At 40.5% G+C, this 17,716-nt stretch overlaps 1 protein-coding gene across 1 annotated transcript; it reads left to right on the top strand.

Annotated features, from left to right (window-relative positions):
- The first annotated feature begins 9,236 nt into the window (after positions 1–9,236).
- aoc2 (amine oxidase copper containing 2) lies at positions 9,237–17,611 on the top strand. Its single transcript, XM_010741185.3, has 5 exons — positions 9,237–10,963; positions 11,731–11,849; positions 12,881–13,047; positions 14,284–14,416; positions 14,504–17,611. Exons 1-5 carry the CDS (start codon positions 9,391–9,393, stop codon positions 14,786–14,788), a joined length of 2,277 nt encoding a protein of 758 aa, XP_010739487.2. The 5' UTR covers positions 9,237–9,390; the 3' UTR covers positions 14,789–17,611.
- Positions 17,612–17,716: the final 105 nt, after the last annotated feature.

Below are 17,716 nucleotides of genomic sequence, written 5' to 3'. Positions count from 1 at the left end.
AGCTATAATAAAGGAATTCAAAGCATGTACTGTGTTATCATCACTTATCTATTAGCATTCCTGTTAAGTTTAACTAAACCTTCAAACCACTTCTATCGCATTAAAAACAGTGTATAGGGGTATGGGGATAGTCCGTTTCCGCAACGGCAGTCCGCAACGCAGGGGGGTCAGCAGGTCCAACAAGATCCAACTTTTGGGAAAGCGGAGCCCGACGTCACGCTCCACAAGCCAATCAGACAGCCTGAAATGTCTCTGAAACTGAGACTATCCAGGTGGATTCATGGACTAAACTCTGATAATCTACCTGTGTGTGTGTTCTGACTTTATTTATTTCATGTACCCAGCTTCTAAGTCTGATGATTAGAGAGAGAGAGCGAGAAAGAGAGAGCTCTTTGGTCAAGAGACATAGCGTAACAATAACAATGAGCGAGCACCGACCTTAATAAAGCTGTTAATCAGAGAAATAAAAAGTAGTTTCCTGATTGTTTCACAGCGGTTACATTCAGCACGTATAGACACGCCCACGGCAACTCAGTTTAACGACGCATGCAATATGCAACTGCACAACTATACCACTAAATCTTAGATTCTGTTCCTTGAAAGTATGAAAAATAGACTCTGACAAGCAAGCGGTTAGTCATGGAACCACAGAAGCATGACAGGTGCCACCTCTTTCTTTGAAAAAATGCAGAGAAAATAAATGGGATCAAATGGTGACCTTAAGATGACATTTGTGTGAGAACAAAGAGACAGAAACAACACGCAGGACATGCACAAAAGCAAGACACATAACACTTTTATTGCTCTAAATAGGAAAGGGGATTAAATGGTGTCAGCAGAGAACACACAACAAAGAAATAGAGAACAGAACGAACATGCACAAAAGCGTGACATCTAACCCTTTTATTTAAATAAAAAGAGAAAAAAAAGGGTTCCAATGGTGATGTGAAGTTCACTTTTATCAGGTCAGAAAGGTGCATTTTCGTTATGCAAAGAACAACAGACCTGTCTTTGGACTAGGAGTCTATGTCAGGGGTCAGGTACCTCCTCTTTTTGGGTTTAACTGGCATCACCAAGCAGGCTCACTATTAATTGGGGTGGATCACCATGGCACTTGTTTCACAGCAGGTTAACCTCAGAGGATCAAATGTGTCTTGAGGTGAAGTAAAAAAATAAAATAAAATAAAAACATCAAATGATGAAACTGGACTTCCCAGGGAAAGGAAGACCAATTTTGGCAGGGTAGTGTTCTCTCAATTCAAGTAAGGCCTTGTAAGTTCCTTGAATTGCCACCATTCTGAGCACTAACGTCAACATTAAATGCCAAAATATAAATATAAAACATATGTACAACTTACATTTGTATATTGCGGTGTGCACTGCAACCATTTCACCTCCAGCTGCTTCTTCGCTCACCATTGGGAAAATATGGTCCCTCCCCTTCCGAAACGTAGCTGTCCACAGCAACATTGTTTAGCTTCCATATGAGTACTCACGAGGAAGCTGTTGATCAAAATGATATCTGCCATGCCTACACAGTCTTGATAAATAGTCTAAACAGCAAAATGAAAATGGCTAGGTTTTCTGAACGTTTATTTTCACACAGATTTTTGTGGATGCTTACTGAGACCCTCAGCTTTAATATTGTCTCTGCACTTCAAGTTACACTTCCAGAGGCTTGAAAGGCAGTTTTGAAAAGGTGAGTTTTGAGTAGTGATTTGATTTGTAGTCTTGGATTTGTGTGAGAAGATTTTCAGGGGGAGGGTGTAGCTATGGTGAGCTAAGGCTCTGTTGTTCCTGTGCTTGGTCCTAAGTGGTGGAGACAGGGGGCTGGCATTAGAGAAAGTGGAAACAGCAATACTGAGTATGGTGGTGAAGCAGGTCACTGAGGTAGCAGGGGGCCTGCTTACAGAGAGTTTTGAGAGTTAGAAGGACTTTGACTTGGATACTTTGTAGGACAGGGTGCACGTGAAGTTTCTGGAGGACAGGGGTGAAGTGGTCTGGGTGAGCAGATTGGCAGCAGAGTACTGGATAAATTGGAGTTTATTTGAGACTTTGGATGATGTGCCATATAAAATGCTGTTGCAGTAGTCTATTCTGGATGTGATGAAGGTTTGGATTAAAGTTTCAGCAGCAGAGAAGGAGAGTGACTGTTGGAGAAATGCTGAACTGAGTGGGGAGGGAGATGGGCAGATTTATAGCTATATTTACAGTTTTTATAGCAGAGTTATCAATGGTGAGACAGAAGTTGTGAGGGATTTTGGACAATTGATTGACTTGACTTTTCACAGTTAAGTTTGGAACATTGGCTTGCATCCGTGATTTGATTTCAGTGGTCAGGGCTGAATGAGTTGCAGCGGTGAAGGATTTATTGAAGATGTAAAGCTGAAGGTCATCTGCATAGCAGTGGAAGTTGGGACCATGATGGAATATGATGTGATCAAGGGGGAGCATGTAGAAGATGAACAGGAGAGGGCCAAGCACCGAACTGGGGGACGCCTTTGGACAAAGAAGTGGTGCAGGAAGTGTGCAGCTATTAATGTTGATGAACTGTTGTCTGTTTATGAGATAGGACTTTAGCCAGGAGAGGACAGTACCGGTGATTTAAGGGAGAATGGTGTGGTTGTTGAACTACGCTCTGGATGTGTAGCTGTCTGTCTTTTAGTGGGTAAAAAGATAAATATTTCCCTCAGGAGTTGGCAGAGACCAAAAATAGCTTTAAATCAGTAGCAAAAATCAGTTATTGCAGCCTTTATTTTTATACCCAGGTGGGCACAAGGTGCAGAGTATAGTACAAAATGTCAAAAATGTCACTATGATGCAACACTCTTTTTATCCAAGGTGGCCTTACTCTGTGCCAAAACCTATTTTCGTCCTCTTGCAATCAACATGCAACAGGGAAGTCTAAAAAATGCTTTGGCTATCAAACACGTCACAATGTGGGAGAGAATGCTGGCTGCGAGCTTAATCTGACAAAAACATTTCCCACAGGGCCCACAGGAAGCACGCCAGGTCAAGAACAGTCCAATTAAGGACTCACTTCCTCTTCTATGTGACCTGCCGGGACCTGGAAGAAACAACAACAGGGTTCCCCTCTACTGTTGGTCCTGCGCCTCTGTTTTCACTGACTGGAGAGAGATATAGTAAAATATTTAGCTGAACATCTAAAACTCACTGTCATGCTATGAGAATGTCTCCATATCTCAAGTTTTATTTGTCCCAACAGAAACCCAGTGTTGTTCCTCATAGTGTATATCACTCTACATCAACATGTCAATACTTCTGCTGAGCTTGAAAGAAAGTAATTCCTCAGCTGTAAATAGACAGAAACAAATTACTAACCTACTAAGTTTTTAAAGGACCACCTCAGAAAACTTATTCATGTATTAAAATTACTATGTATTAAAGTTACTATATCATGAACTGTTTAATCTTTTTTTAATATCTAATATTTGTAATACTTAGGTCAAGTTTTATACATACCTATGACCATAATTAGTGCTGGAGAGATTCAATTAAGTGCAGAGTACCTCAAGACAATCATCTTCCGACCACCAAGCCAGATCAGCTGGATCAAATACCACAGAATAAGGGACACAATCACCAAATCAGTCATTGCCCAAAACAGTGGCTTTTTACTCAATAATGGTGACTGAGAGTGTGACTGTCAGTTCAGGAGTGATTCACAGTAAAACACTTCCTTGAATTAAGTCCTTACTACAGAGGCCTAGGTTGGATTACAGTCCCCTTTATTTTCTCTCTCCCCTTTTCCCGTCTGTAACTTCAATATCAAATAATAGACAATTTGATCTCCCCTACCACTTTTTCTAGAAACGGTAAACTACTCTAAACTACTTGCAAACCCCTTGGGAATACTTTGCAGAAAAACTTAATTCACAACAGACAACAACCAGTACTAGCATAGTTAACAAGCAAACATGTAAAGGTACGTGAGCCAAGTACATGACGACAAAGAGTCTCCTGATAATGTCATCTCTGAACACTTCACCATGACCCTGTTGATGTCAGAACTGGCTAAACATCAGGCTAATCTTAGAGGAGACATGGCGACACTCATTCTTGACTCCATTACATTCCTCCAGTTCTCAGTCGATGCACTACACAAAATCGTAAGTGCATTCCAGACCCACATCACATTGACACAAGGTGAGAACTTTGAACAGCCACAATCACAATCTTGCAAAGTCAAAACGGCTCCCTGCTAGACTGACTAGAGGACCTATAAAATAGATCAGTTAGGTCTAATCTACGCATACTAAATATACCAGAAGACAGGATGTGAAGACGGGAAAGACCCCACCACCTTTATATGCAAGCTACTGAGAGATGTTATGGGTCCAGACACTTTCTCCATCTTAGCTGGGCAAGGGGCATCACACCCTCTGACCAAAACCTTCAACGGGTAAGCTGGCAAGGCTGTTCGTCCTGTGTTTTTTTTTTACCAATACCAAGACAGGGAGCTGGAATTGAGATGGGCCAGGCAATATCAGGGACACGACCCCAGACTCTACCATGACTTGAGTGCAGCTCTCACCAAAAGATAGACTGCGTTTAACTCAATTAAGAGAACTGCTCTACCACAAAAATATGCACTTCTGTCTCCTATATCCAGCTAATCTGAAGTTTATGTTGAAGCATCACAGATGCATTGACATTCTGAGTTTGAATATTGAACAACAGATATGTACTTTCAAACAGAACATGGGTAATAATGCTGAAACCTTTGGTTACCCTCACTTTCCCTCTCCCTGGTTAGGCCTGATACATTGCCCACTGACTTAGATAAGATGAGAAGGATGAAAATATATTGACTATTTTTTTTATTATTTCTTTGTTTGGCAGGGACTATGGACAATTCCATTACAGTTATCCATTGTCTACCTGTTTTTAATATTAAATGGATCAGAGGGGACCAATGGATAAGGGGAAGACTTATTTACTTATTTATTTCGCTTTCTTTTTTCCTTTTCCATCTATACCTCCTTAAGAAGGAGAATCAGGTGGGTTCAGTGTGGGAAGGGTTTAAATCTTCTTATGTTTGGTACAAACCAAGCTTTTACTAGTTGCATCTGGGGTATGCTACATCCTTTAGAAAATGATTTCAGTTTCTTTTCCAATCCGCACTGTTAACAAAATTATTCAATAACCCTCAGGATGCCATCAGACTTTTAAAGCTGGATCATTTAATAGTAACTTGCAGCAAGGGAACAACTTACAGACTCTGTGGTTCAGTAAACACCCATAGCGTGTCATCACATAGTTTCAATCTTGTTAATACACCAATGTTGCAACTTCCCTAAAACCAAGCAGGCATGAGTTATCCTTTTGTATGCCCCCGCAGGGTCATACTGGGTCATCTCATCAAATGGAAAAATACCGAAAGCATAAAGGATAATAACATTTTTTCAACACACGCCAATCAGATTCTAGAGTTGAATATATTTAGTGTTCAAGAGCTATTTTAACCTGACCCTGAATGCTTCTATTGGGAATATTGATTGCTATGATGATATAATAAGAGCTCATTTAGATAACAAGGAGAAAACAATGCACTGGTGTTTAAATAATTTAAATAATTCACTATTATAAAATGATCAGAGAATCATAGAATATTGGACACATAACAACAGCTCTGTCTCCAACTCTGATATTATCTGTGACGCATTTAAGGCAGTCTGAAGGGACAAATAATTCAATACTGCTCAGGGCAAAAGAGCAAAGAGCCTGAAAAATGACTTCAGCAACAGCTGAAACATCTTAAGACCAAACTACTTGGAGTAATAAGAGCACACTAAGAAACAAAATAATTAGCTAGTTCCTTTGCCAAACAACAGCATGAGAATTGTTGGCACACAGGGTTCAACAGCTTAAACATGATTCTATCAATGAGCAGTTCTTTACAACTTTAGTGGTACCCTGCATTCCTCGTCCAGGAGGGACCTGCTGGACAAAGAGGTCTCTCTACAAGAGGTCCAAGATGGAATAAGAGGTTTTAGATCAGGTCGTACCCCTGGGGATGATGTTTTCCATCAGAGTTTTGGAAAAGATCCAATGACATACCCCCTAGGCCATTGGCTGCAATTTGTGGTGCGTTTTGGAAAGTAAAAAAAGGAAGGAAAAGATCCCCAGCAGTGTAGCAGATGTAGACCCATATCATCAGGAAATATAGATGGCAAGATACTCACTAAAATAATATCACACACTTGGTGCCATCCTTCCAACAATAATACACCTCAATCAAAGAGGCTTTGTTAGGGGCAGATCGTCTGCAGAGGAACATCTAACTATCTGAAACAATATTACAGTCTGACAAATTCATATTATGGAAATACCTCCAGCTCAGGCACTGTCACCTTTCAATCCTGAGATCCAGCCCTGACGCAAACATGGAAATTCAAAGCTTACTGCAACATGTTGGTCTTAAAAAAGGCACTCCATCTACTTTATATAACCACATCAGGGATGCTAATAACCTAAACTCATGGTTTTCAATTGGCTAGGGGAAATTAAGTTATATCGAACTGGCACACCTCCATCCGAGAAGTCCAGACACAATTTAACAACTACAAAACCCTTGATGCTAATGGGTTGAGGATATAGTTTTGTACTGGAGTAAATGTGAAAGGTCTGGCTCTGTTGGGGCCTTTACATCCAAACTAGAAACTCATCTACCTGTTACCATTATCCATCTGGTATATATTCCATGTTTGTCCTGTTGACAAGAATACTGTAAACTTTCTGAAAACCTACATCTCTATCCCTCTATTTGTTTGTGTCTCACAAGCACAGCTGTGTTCCCATCTCTCTCACTAGTTTCCTCATCATCCTCTCTTTTCTCTTAGTCTTCAGTGACTCTCTGGCGTCCTAGGACCCCCTCCTTCCTCTCTCTCTCTCTCTCTGCTGGCTGTCGGTGCCTCATTCCAGATGTTTTGGATCCTCCAGGAAATTCAACCTCTACGTTTCTCCCTCTCCCTGTTGTATTGGTGCCTTCATTATCTCCCTCTCTCCCTCTCCCTCTCTCTCTCTCTCTCTCTCTCCATCTGTGTGAATGTTGTGCTTGACCTTTGCTCTTGTGTGTTTATGTAGTTTGTCCTTTTTTCCAGGTTTCCATAGTGGAGAGGAGTTTTGTGTGGTGACACCTGAAGTTGCTTGGTGTCCTCCCGGATCTGTTCTTCACATACATACAATATGTTTACATTTTGGGGGCGAGTTGCTTCCTCAACTATCTTGGGGTCTTGTTCACAAGTGACAGGAAAATGGAGCATGAAATGGACCGACGGATTGGTTCAGCATCAGCAGCAATGTGGATGTTGTATTGGACCATTTGGGTCCTGACCTGATCTGACTCTGGATAAACTGAAGCAAATGGATATAACTTTGTCCTCTTGATTGCCCATACTATATAGTTAGTGTGTTTTGTATGCAGAACATCGATTGTAAGGCGAACAGGACTCTAAATGATGCAGTGTCCGATGCACAAATACCCTCCGTCTCTGCGGTATGATCCATTATGTGTTAACTTACTGAAGTAGATACTGAAGTGAAAGTCAAATAAGCAAGTCTAAGCAACAACATTTGGAAATGGAGTTTCAAGCTTGTGCAAGAAGTCTGACACATATTTTATGTATTGCAATACTTCCACGGTAGACAACTCACAGGGTGTAACCATCTGGTATACTGCACAAAAACTGAGGGGTGAGTGCCCTCAGATTCCTGAGATTAAGTTAAATGAAAATAACATTTTAAGTTAACTCCTATGTCTATGTATGAACCTGATTACTTTAGTGCTTTGTACAATAAGTGTGCAGTACATATCTATCTTCATCACGGTTTGCACTGTTAATCTCCATCATGTAACTCTTTTATACGCAAAGAAAAACACAAAGATTCCTGTAGCGCTTTAACCTTAATGCAATGCATGCTGTGGTGTGAACAACAATGTTTTTAGATCATTTTATTTGGTCATTTAAAGGAGCAGTGAGTAGGATTTAATGGCATCTAACGTTGCCCTCTCCATCATAGTGTGAAGAACTATGGTGGTCGAAATGCATAGAAATATGAAAGTCCCCATCTAGAGCCACTGTTTAGTTTGTCTGTTCTCAGCTACTGTAGAAACACAGCAGTTCAGGACCCACCTGTAGATATAAAATGATCATTATAAGGTAATTATTTTCATGTGATTATACACTAATATAGTTTATAAAACATAGTTTCTGCACTATTCTGTAAATACAGCCCCCTAAATCTGACACACTGGACCTTAAAAATGAGTAAACAATCCAATGGTAAAAGAGTCAACTGAACTGAAAGTTCTGTAAATGATGATTACAGGATTTAAAGTTGACAAACTTTTCTAATCCCACTCAGTTACTGAGTAAATAGCCATTCATTTGATACAACTACAATGCAACTTTATTGTTTATCACAGATTAACAATTCAAGACAGTCACTCACTAAGACTAACTTGATATAAATATACTTGAATATCTTAAAATTTAAAGCATTAAAAGTATATCAAATGGAATTTAGAAGTCTCTACCAGGATTACACACCTGGCAGTGTGAAAAGGCTTTAAGACAACTTTAATCTCTTTGTAGGGAAATACGATTTTCAGAAAATAAAGTTGGACAGTTATACAATTATTATTATTATTTTTTAAGTATTTGTGATCTTTTTAAGTGCTCAGAAAATTGACTGCTGGGGTAATTTAGTATAAGTATATTTAATCTGTATATGTGAAGCTTCTGACATTAATGTATGTGTACAGTCAGATTGGTGTACTTATGGACACAACACAAGAAAACCAAAATTCCACTATTTCCATTCGTTTATATTCTTTAGAAACACAATTGTATTTAGTGTGCATGTCATGTCAATGTAGCGAACTGAAAATAAGACGTCAAGTTGAAATCTGAAAGAAAGGGTAGAGGTGAAAGTCATTCTTTCGAATTTGGATAAATGGAAATATGTGCATAAAAGTTTGCTTGCAAATATGGAATCGTGTCTGTGGAGGATGTAGGTGTATTCCAACTTTAGCAATGACCTGGATATTTTGGGATTGTTTGATTTAAGCTGCCAGAACGCTAACACAGCGTTATTTTGTCTTTAAATAACGTGCGTAAAACACTTCAACAGCGTGCGTAAAATGATGTTGGCCAGTGTAGCTGAATAGAGGCTGGATGAAACTGTAGTGCCATAACTCTATAACTCATTCAAGCGGGAGGGAGGGGCAAGGGCTCATGGGATCTGTACTGAGAAGGGTGGGAAACGGCAGAGTTGAGGGGCGCGCCTCTCATTTCCAAAATCGTCTGGCCGCTTACTGTTTACCCAGAGTTCATTCCTCTTCTCCCCTTCTCAAGGCCGCGCGTAATGGTAGAGAGGAGGATGAACTCTCTAGTGAAATGGGCGCTCATCCTCTTTGTCCTCGTCTCCATCATTCTCAACATCGTCCTGATCGGTATCCACTCGAGCAGGACGCCAAAATGTTCCGCTCAGCGTGTCCACCCGCTGCGGGGCAAACACGACAAGCGCAGCCTCGTGTTCGCTGACCTCACCCGGGAGGAGTACTTGCAGGTCCAGCAGTACATGCTCAAGGATAAAAGCTTGAACATATCCATCAACCAGGCCACCACTCCATCGGAAAACTTTTTATTTTTGATAGACCTATCTCTGCCTAAAAAAGTGGACGTGCTGGCTTATTTGAGCGAAACATCTCCAAAGCCGGTCAGAGAGGCGACGGCAGTGGTCTTCCACGGCTCCAAAGGCTACATTAAGGAGTACGTAGTAGGGCCTCTGCCCAATCCGACATACATCAGAGATGTCACTCTGGAGAAGTACGGTATTACACTGCCAATAAACGCGCGCACGGTCACCATCGGGGAATACAATTTGCTTTTTAAGTTTTTGGATGCTGAGGTCTTCTCCAAACTGAAGAAGCTCATGAAAGAGAGCTTCGACGTGGATGAGAACAAGAAACTGAACCCGTTCGAGCAGATGCCCCGCGGACTCCGATCCGGGGACAGAAAAACCTGGATATCTTTCTTCAGAGATGTGAGCGGCATGTACATCCACCCGGTGGGCTTTGAGGTGCTGGTTGACCACGGCAGCGTCGACGCGTCACAATGGAAAGTGGAGATGCTGCTTTATAACGGCCAGTACTTCAACACCGTGGAAGAACTTAAACAGAAATATGATGCGATGTCTGTTAAGAAAATAGCTTACAAGAAGTCGCCTGACTATGATTCACTAAAACCCAAAAACAAACCTCTGCAGATCGGCCCGCAGCTGTTTTACGCAGAGGGGAAGCGCTACAGCGTCAGCAACAACCATGTCCTGTACCTGGACTGGAGCTTCGCCTTCGGGCTGAGCTCTCTCACGGGCATGAAGGTGTTTGATGTGCGCTTCAAGAACGAGAGGATAGCCTACGAGCTGAGCGTGCAGGAGGCCATGTCGGTGTACGGTTCTTTGACTCCAGGGATGATACTGACCAAGTTTCTGGACTCGAGCATCGGCATAGGACGCTTTGCGCACGAACTGGCCCGTGGCGTGGATTGTCCCTACGAAGCCACCTACGTGGACACATACCGCTACATCGATGTCCAAGCCCCGGTCAGATACAGGAATTCAATCTGCATCTTTGAGCACAACATGGGGCAGCCCCTGCGGAGGCACTTCGGTGACTTCTTCCACAAAAGTTACGGGGGGATGGTGAACAGCGCCCTGGTGTTCAGGACGATCACAGCTATAGGAAACTATGACTACATGTGGGATTTCATCTTCTATCAGACCGGAGCAGTGGAGGCCAAGGTGCACGCCACCGGATATATCTCCTCTTCATACCTGGTGGACGGTAGTCAGAAATACGGACACCAGGTGGCGGAAAATGTACTGGGGAACATCCACACCCACTTCATCAACTTTAAAGTGGACCTGGATGTGTTGGGTGAGTGGCAGTATTACATTTATACATGTTTATGTATGATAAATCCATAACCAGGATGCTTCAGTTCAAAATGTAAAAATGTATTTATAGTCAGTGTCAATCTGGCAAAGCTCACTGTCAAGACCTTCTTTGGTTTCCAACCAGTGATGAAAAACTGCTTGTCCAAAACAGTCTACCAGACAGCCAATTGTAACTATTTGATCTCCCATGCAGGTCTAAAGCGTTCTGGCTGCTAAAGAGTAAAAAAAAGAGATGATTTATAGCCTGTTATCAGTGGCTGTTGTGACAACACCAGACCTCAGATAGATAACAGGTGATGAAGTCAAGTGATGCCTTTAATGTGCAGGCTTTCAAACAGGAACAGGGATGAGCCATAATCAGTGAGAGAACTTCTATGTTTATTTATTGTGGTTTGATATGCAAAAATATGCACAGTAAGCAATATCTAATTCTCAGACCACACAGTCTGAACTGTAGGTGTAAGAGCTGTAAAAACAAAACAATGAGCTGAATGACTCCAAAATGCTCGAGTGGAACCTCAGATTTGGTTTGAATTGTCTGTAGGTTTCTCGTGTGATTTGGTGCTTTATAGAGACAAAATATTGGTGAGTGCAAGTTACATTTATATAAAAATGAAAATAAATAAATAACCAGCTGACATGGATCTACAAGAGCATCAAAATTCACAATGTAGCGCTCATTTGGTGTGGAAACTACAACAGAACATAAATATTGTTGCAAACATATTTGCATCATTGCCTCTGCAGGAGAGAGGAATGTCTTCCAGACCAAAGACATGGAATACGTCAATGTGTCGCTTCCATGGAAGACTGATCACTACGCCATGGTCCCGCAGCTGGTGGAGAAGCAGCTCAAAACAGAACAGGTCTGCCTTCAACTTATTTTTTGAAATATTCAAGGGCGGGAACAGGGATAAGCAACAGTGTGCAACATGAACTACATTCAGGCTTTTGACAGGAAGGAGGCAACATGACCGTCCCACTGTGTTGACTGCATGTCTGAATATGCGTTATTATCCAGGTATTGTAAACAGCTATGATTATAAATAGCATAAATATGCATCTGTTGTACATATAGCAATCTCAACTTCACACCACTGGTTACATTTTATTAGATTTTGATGGACTTGTTGCAGAAATGTATACATTCATGAGGAATAATATTTTCTTCAAATTGTTTACTACTGAGTTTATTAATGCAACATTTTTGTCACATGTGTGGCCATTGTAGAATTTGAAATCGGTCTCGGTCTTGTATATTTACTTGGTTTGTCTTGGTCTCAGACAAAAAGAACTGAGGATAGCAGCCAACATATCAATTAATAACCTACTACTTCAAACAAACCACATTTCCTTTCCATCTTACCTTGTATCTTAGCTTGTTAAACGAGCGATCAAGCAAACATCAACCAGGGAAAAGCTCACTGCTAATGTCAGTTTACAAGCTAGATGGCAAATTATCTTGTCTGCTGCAGCAAATCAAACCACATGTAAACATACCTGCAGCTGTTTTCTTGGCCAGTTTAAATGCTGGTGTCACACCGTCGGCAAATAATCTGCAAGATGCAGCACAAGTTTGTTTTACCCCTCTGGTCCCCTGCTGGGGCTCAGCCTGCCAACACCAACGTGCTCCTTTAGGGGCTGAGTGAAAAAGCAACATTTCTGATATTGCCACAAAGACTTGTTTCTCCTTATCAAAAAATATGAACTTAATATGCACTAATACACAGCTGGTTATGTTGTAATAATGTGTTTATTTTACAGGCAGCTAAAGACGCTGTCTTTTAAAAGTCTATGATATACTATATATTAACAAACTCATAATCTACCAGCCCTGCAGTCAACAAAGTAACTCTTGAATCTAGTGGGACTAACATATACCGTGACACCGCTACAGGAGGCGGCTCTGCGTTACGGCACCAAGACTCCTCGCTACCTCCACATTGCCAGCAATAAGACCAACAAATGGGGTCACCAGCGCTCCTACAGGCTGCAGGTATTCAGCTTCACTGGAGATCACCTCCCAGAGAGCGAGCCAGAGGAGAGGAGCATGTCGTGGGCCAGGTGAGACTGTCAAAAAAAGCTAAAAAATCCCAAAAGTTAAAGCTGAACACTTTGTCTAAGTTGTGTTAGACAAGACATGCTTTGCTGACTGGAGTATCTAAGAATATGACCTCCAGGATTCCCAATTAAAACTTATTTTATATATAAACATTGCAGTGAAAATCAGTCAGTACTTGTTATGCAGCTTCTTAGAAAATAACAATAAGAGGACGGGACCCCCTGTAGACAGAGAAGTCCTGGAGCCAGACTGTATGTTTGTGTTTCTGTGTGGACTTTTTCTTGGTCAAAGTACCTACAAGACAGGAAGACACATGCACACCCTGATGTCCTAAACTTTATAATAATTCAATGTTGGATCACTGTCAGTTTCTATTTATAAACAGTGATGAGGGTGTCTCAGTCGTTTTTGTCTCTCCTCACGAACTGAATGTGAATGTATTGATTGCACGTAATCACTCTTGATTAATTCACGCTACCAGTGACCAGTGTCCTATCATAGCTAAAAATAGATAATTTGAACAAAGTCTTATGTATTGTAGTCTCATATTCAGTCAAAGAAAAGTTTGGTCTCAATTTTAATCAGAACATCTGCAGAAAATAAACCCATACCTGATAGGTTATGATTAACTAATGTTAGACACAAGATCTGAAATTCTCTTTGACATATCTCATGACAATCAGCTAAATGTCTTTTGGGTTTTGGACTGCTCAGACTACAGAGGGCACAGGGGCAACTGTGGCTCAGGTGGTAGAGCCGATCATCCAGTCATCGCTCATTTCATTCCCAACCCCAGTCGAAGTGTCCTTGGGTAAAATACTGAACGGCAAAATGCTCCCGATGCAGTGTATGGACAAGCCTGTTACTTTGGATAGTTGTAGCCTCTGCCATCAGTGTGTAAATAAGTGAACATGACAAGTGTTGTGAAATGGTTTTATTATACTCTGTATAAAATACAAGTTCAACATAGGTCATGTAGTTTTGCTTTAGGAGATTGCAAAGTCAGGCCCTTGGTTACATTTTAGATATCCTCAGTTCAGTGTCACTAGGAGCTGTGGATGTCTAAAAAGTGATGTTTCCCTAACCTTAATGCTGGAGTTGCCTTGCAAAGGTATTAAAAAAGTGAAAATGTTTCTAAAAAAATGTTCTCATTGAAGAACACAGCCTGAGATCTTCAAGTGTGGCTCTGCTGGCCATCCAATGATATCCCCCTCTACACCTCTTCTGTCTGTCTCCAGGTATAAGGTTGCTATCACCAAGTATAAGGACTCAGAGCAGACCAGCAGCAGTCTGTACAGTCAAAACAACATCTGGAGTCCAGCTGTCGACTTCAGCAAGTACATTGCAGACGATGAAAGCATTGAAGACCAGGTGGGTAAAATAGTAGGGTATATAATTTTGAAACTGGATAAAGTAGCTGAAGGATTTTACATGATGCGTATGAAATCGTGCCTGCAGGACCTGGTTGCCTGGGTGACCACTGGCTTTCTCCACATCCCCCACGCCGAGGACATCCCCAACACGGTAACAGTGGGCAATGGGGGCGGGGTCCTGCTGCGACCCCACAACTACTTTGATGAGGACCCGTCCATCCACTCTGCTGATTCGGTGTACATTAAGCCTGGCAGTGAGAACAGCTGTGAAAACAACAGGATGGCCTGCCTTGCTAAGGAGACCTGCAGCCCCGTGCTGGAACCTTTCACCTATAACGGCTTTGAAGGAGTCATGAAGTTTGAAGACTGATTTATTGAGAACTTAGAGGAAATAGCTTAAGAGGCTTGTGCTTGGGGTTATACTGATCTATCAAGGAGGTTGTGTCAGTGTTAGCATGTTTAGGAAGCGGTTTGGAATGGCAAATTATTTGTGCAACTTGTTTTTTAAAGCAGCACTAAGCAAATAATCAAGTAAAGGTTTTTTTTTCCCAAGAGAGAGATAAGAAGAATATCCTGGAATCAGGATGTGCTTAACAAAAACTCCCATATGTCCTTCTTACAGATTTTGTGCTAAGCTAGTCTAACTACAGCCTAAATCGAGCTCCGTATTTAAGACATAGACATGAATTATTTGCCTATATAAAGAAAGCCAAGAAAAGTACTCCATCACAAATAATGAGTCCTCTACAGATTTCCTCTATTCTAATCTTGCTGGTGAGGACACAACACACCAGTGTCCCTGAAATAGCAGTAATTTTGGCTGTTACTGAGGTTGGCATGTGCTACCTCATTAACTACAATCATGCATATTTTACAGTACATAACTGCTGGTCACATTTCAAAGCTTGTAAGATTTTACAACCATTTCCAATCTTCTAACATTTAACTACTAATATGAAAAATCAATGTACAGCACGGAAACTGGAAACATGCAAATCGTCCATGACCACCATTCCCCTGATTACGCCATTTCAGACACAACGTGACCGTACTCTGAAACCCATTATTTCCAATGGTCCAACATTTTTTTCGCTACACTGAGCAAACTTCAATCCAAAGTTCAGCTGACCTTTGTTTCTCACCTTTGTTCAACCTGGTTTGCATGAAGTTTGGCACGCCTTGGCACAGTTCACAGTTAGAAAGAGCAATGTGTGGCTAAGGAATCAAGATTATGGTATAATTTAATCCTCAATCAATCAAAACAAAATATCTGTTATAGCTACATTGTATTAGATTCTGCATTTAGTACTATCATCATGTTTCAGTAGTTAATTGAAAGAATCTTTACTATCAGCAGCTGCAGTGCTACCTTACCTGATGACATTTCATTTTTCTTTACACAAACCACCATTTGCTCATTAGCGCTTTTCGCCGATCACTGACAAATCGTCTTTAGTAAGGTGCTACTATTCTATGTTTTTCTGACGGTCAACAAAACCCAATAAAAGTCGTTCTTACCCTCAGCTCCAAGCCCAGTGGTTCCTACTCAAAACATGTATTTTATTAAAAAAAAAAAAAAAAGCTCAGTAATTTCCTAAAACAGCTGGTCACTGTAGTTACTGGAATATCGCACCTGCTTTGCATGAGCACGTTTTGCTTCACGTCATTGCTCAGAGATGCTTGCATGGCAGTAGAGTCTTAAAGTCTTGTGCCTTTTTGGTGGTATCACTAAGGTTAGCAATGCCTCTTGACAGTTTTTGTTTGCTTTCTGATTTGTAGTTGAGTGATTACATCTATAAAACTGAAAATGTGAATTTGTCATTATCAAAATAAAAAGCAAAGTTGTAGTTATTATTAGGTTAACAGGAATAAGGGTTATGCCACCACTAGTTCAATTTTACTAGTTTGAAATGTATTACTTTACTTACTTTTACTACTTTTAAGACTATACACTGCAAGCTGATATTTTATCAGTAACCTTTTTTTATAAAAGCATATGATGATATCATCCTAAATGTGGTCTATGATTTAAGATTTTGTAAGCAAAGAGGGTATCATATGTCATCATTTCAATACTTTATAATAATGGTACAAATCATATAATTAAGTAATACAAGCCTCATGATGATTTAATGCAACTAATACACAATGTATGATGAACTCCTGTGATTAACGGTTAAGTTCACATGTCTTGGTCTCATGTTATGTAACCGCCCCATTCAAGTTTTTTTCTTGTTTTTTGTTTTTTTAAATGGGGTTGTATGAGGCACTGAGGCATAGTCAGTGTGTTACCTACAGTAGACAATGGTCAGAAGGACCTGACACAGTAGAGCAAAGCTGCTGTGGACAGGGTCTCCATTATCCGTAGACTATAGTGAGTATATTCTCGCTGCTTTACCTTCCCATTAGACAGCCTTTACTTAAACTGCAGCACTGATGGCAAGGTAAAGTGGTAATAATATGCTAACTATAGCATATACTCTAATGGATATTTTATTTTTTATGTAGCTATAACAGGTTTTTATGCTGACATGTCCACAGCAGTGGGTTGCTCTACTTTCGACATCCGACATCAGTTTGCTTGTCCAAACCAGTAGCGAGTTCCACTCTCTATTGTAGGTGACTGTTTATAAGTACCTCATACAATCCAACTTAAAAAAAAACCCAAACTATCCCTTTAAGTATGAACTAATCACATAAAGTCATAGTGATCTGATCATTTGTTTGTGGTGGGAAACAGGAATTCATGATACATCCTGCATTAGTAGAAGTATATCATCTGTACCCTTATTGTAAAAGGTTGTCATGTTTGAAATCCTTTTTGCTTTTATGAAATCAATATCTATCCAGATTGGCACTGAGAAAGATTGCTCTATGTGTTTGTTACTGATGAACCACTGTGTTATAAACTGTGATTTAAACATTGTAAACTGACACTGTACAGTCAGCTGTGTGTAAATGTGTGCACTGACAGATACAACCGATACAATCCAAAGCAGGATCAATCTTTAATGTGGCTTCAGGTTGGGACTACTGAACATCTACCTGATTTCTGATTCATTCTGTATCAGATCAGATCTTTCAAAAATGAATAGTTGTAAAGAAGTCTTTTAAGCTTTGTTTATGCTCTTGTGAGACACTGAAAACAACAAATGTAATCTGGTAAAATAAAGGTTGAAAATCCTGACAACAATTTGATTCTGATATTGAAATATCATTTATTCAAACATGTGTTTAAGACATAATAATAGTAAAAATGAATTCATTACTTAAATTCTTAATTCCGGAGGTAAAAGGT

Source organism: Larimichthys crocea, chromosome XII (assembly GCF_000972845.2).
Source record: "Larimichthys crocea isolate SSNF chromosome XII, L_crocea_2.0, whole genome shotgun sequence".
Taxonomy (NCBI): Eukaryota; Metazoa; Chordata; class Actinopteri; family Sciaenidae; genus Larimichthys; species Larimichthys crocea.
This window is presented reverse-complemented; position numbering and strand designations above follow the sequence as displayed.

Bases quoted from the DNA above. Each gene is read 5' to 3' on its own strand.
- aoc2 (XM_010741185.3), top strand. From the start codon at position 9,391: ATGGTAGAGAGGAGGATGAACTCTCTAGTGAAATGGGCGCTCATCCTC. The intron at 10,964-11,730 runs GTGAGTGGCAGT...TTGCCTCTGCAG, and splicing joins AGTGGACCTGGATGTGTTGG to GAGAGAGGAATGTCTTCCAG. The intron at 14,417-14,503 runs GTGGGTAAAATA...TCGTGCCTGCAG, and splicing joins ATGAAAGCATTGAAGACCAG to GACCTGGTTGCCTGGGTGAC.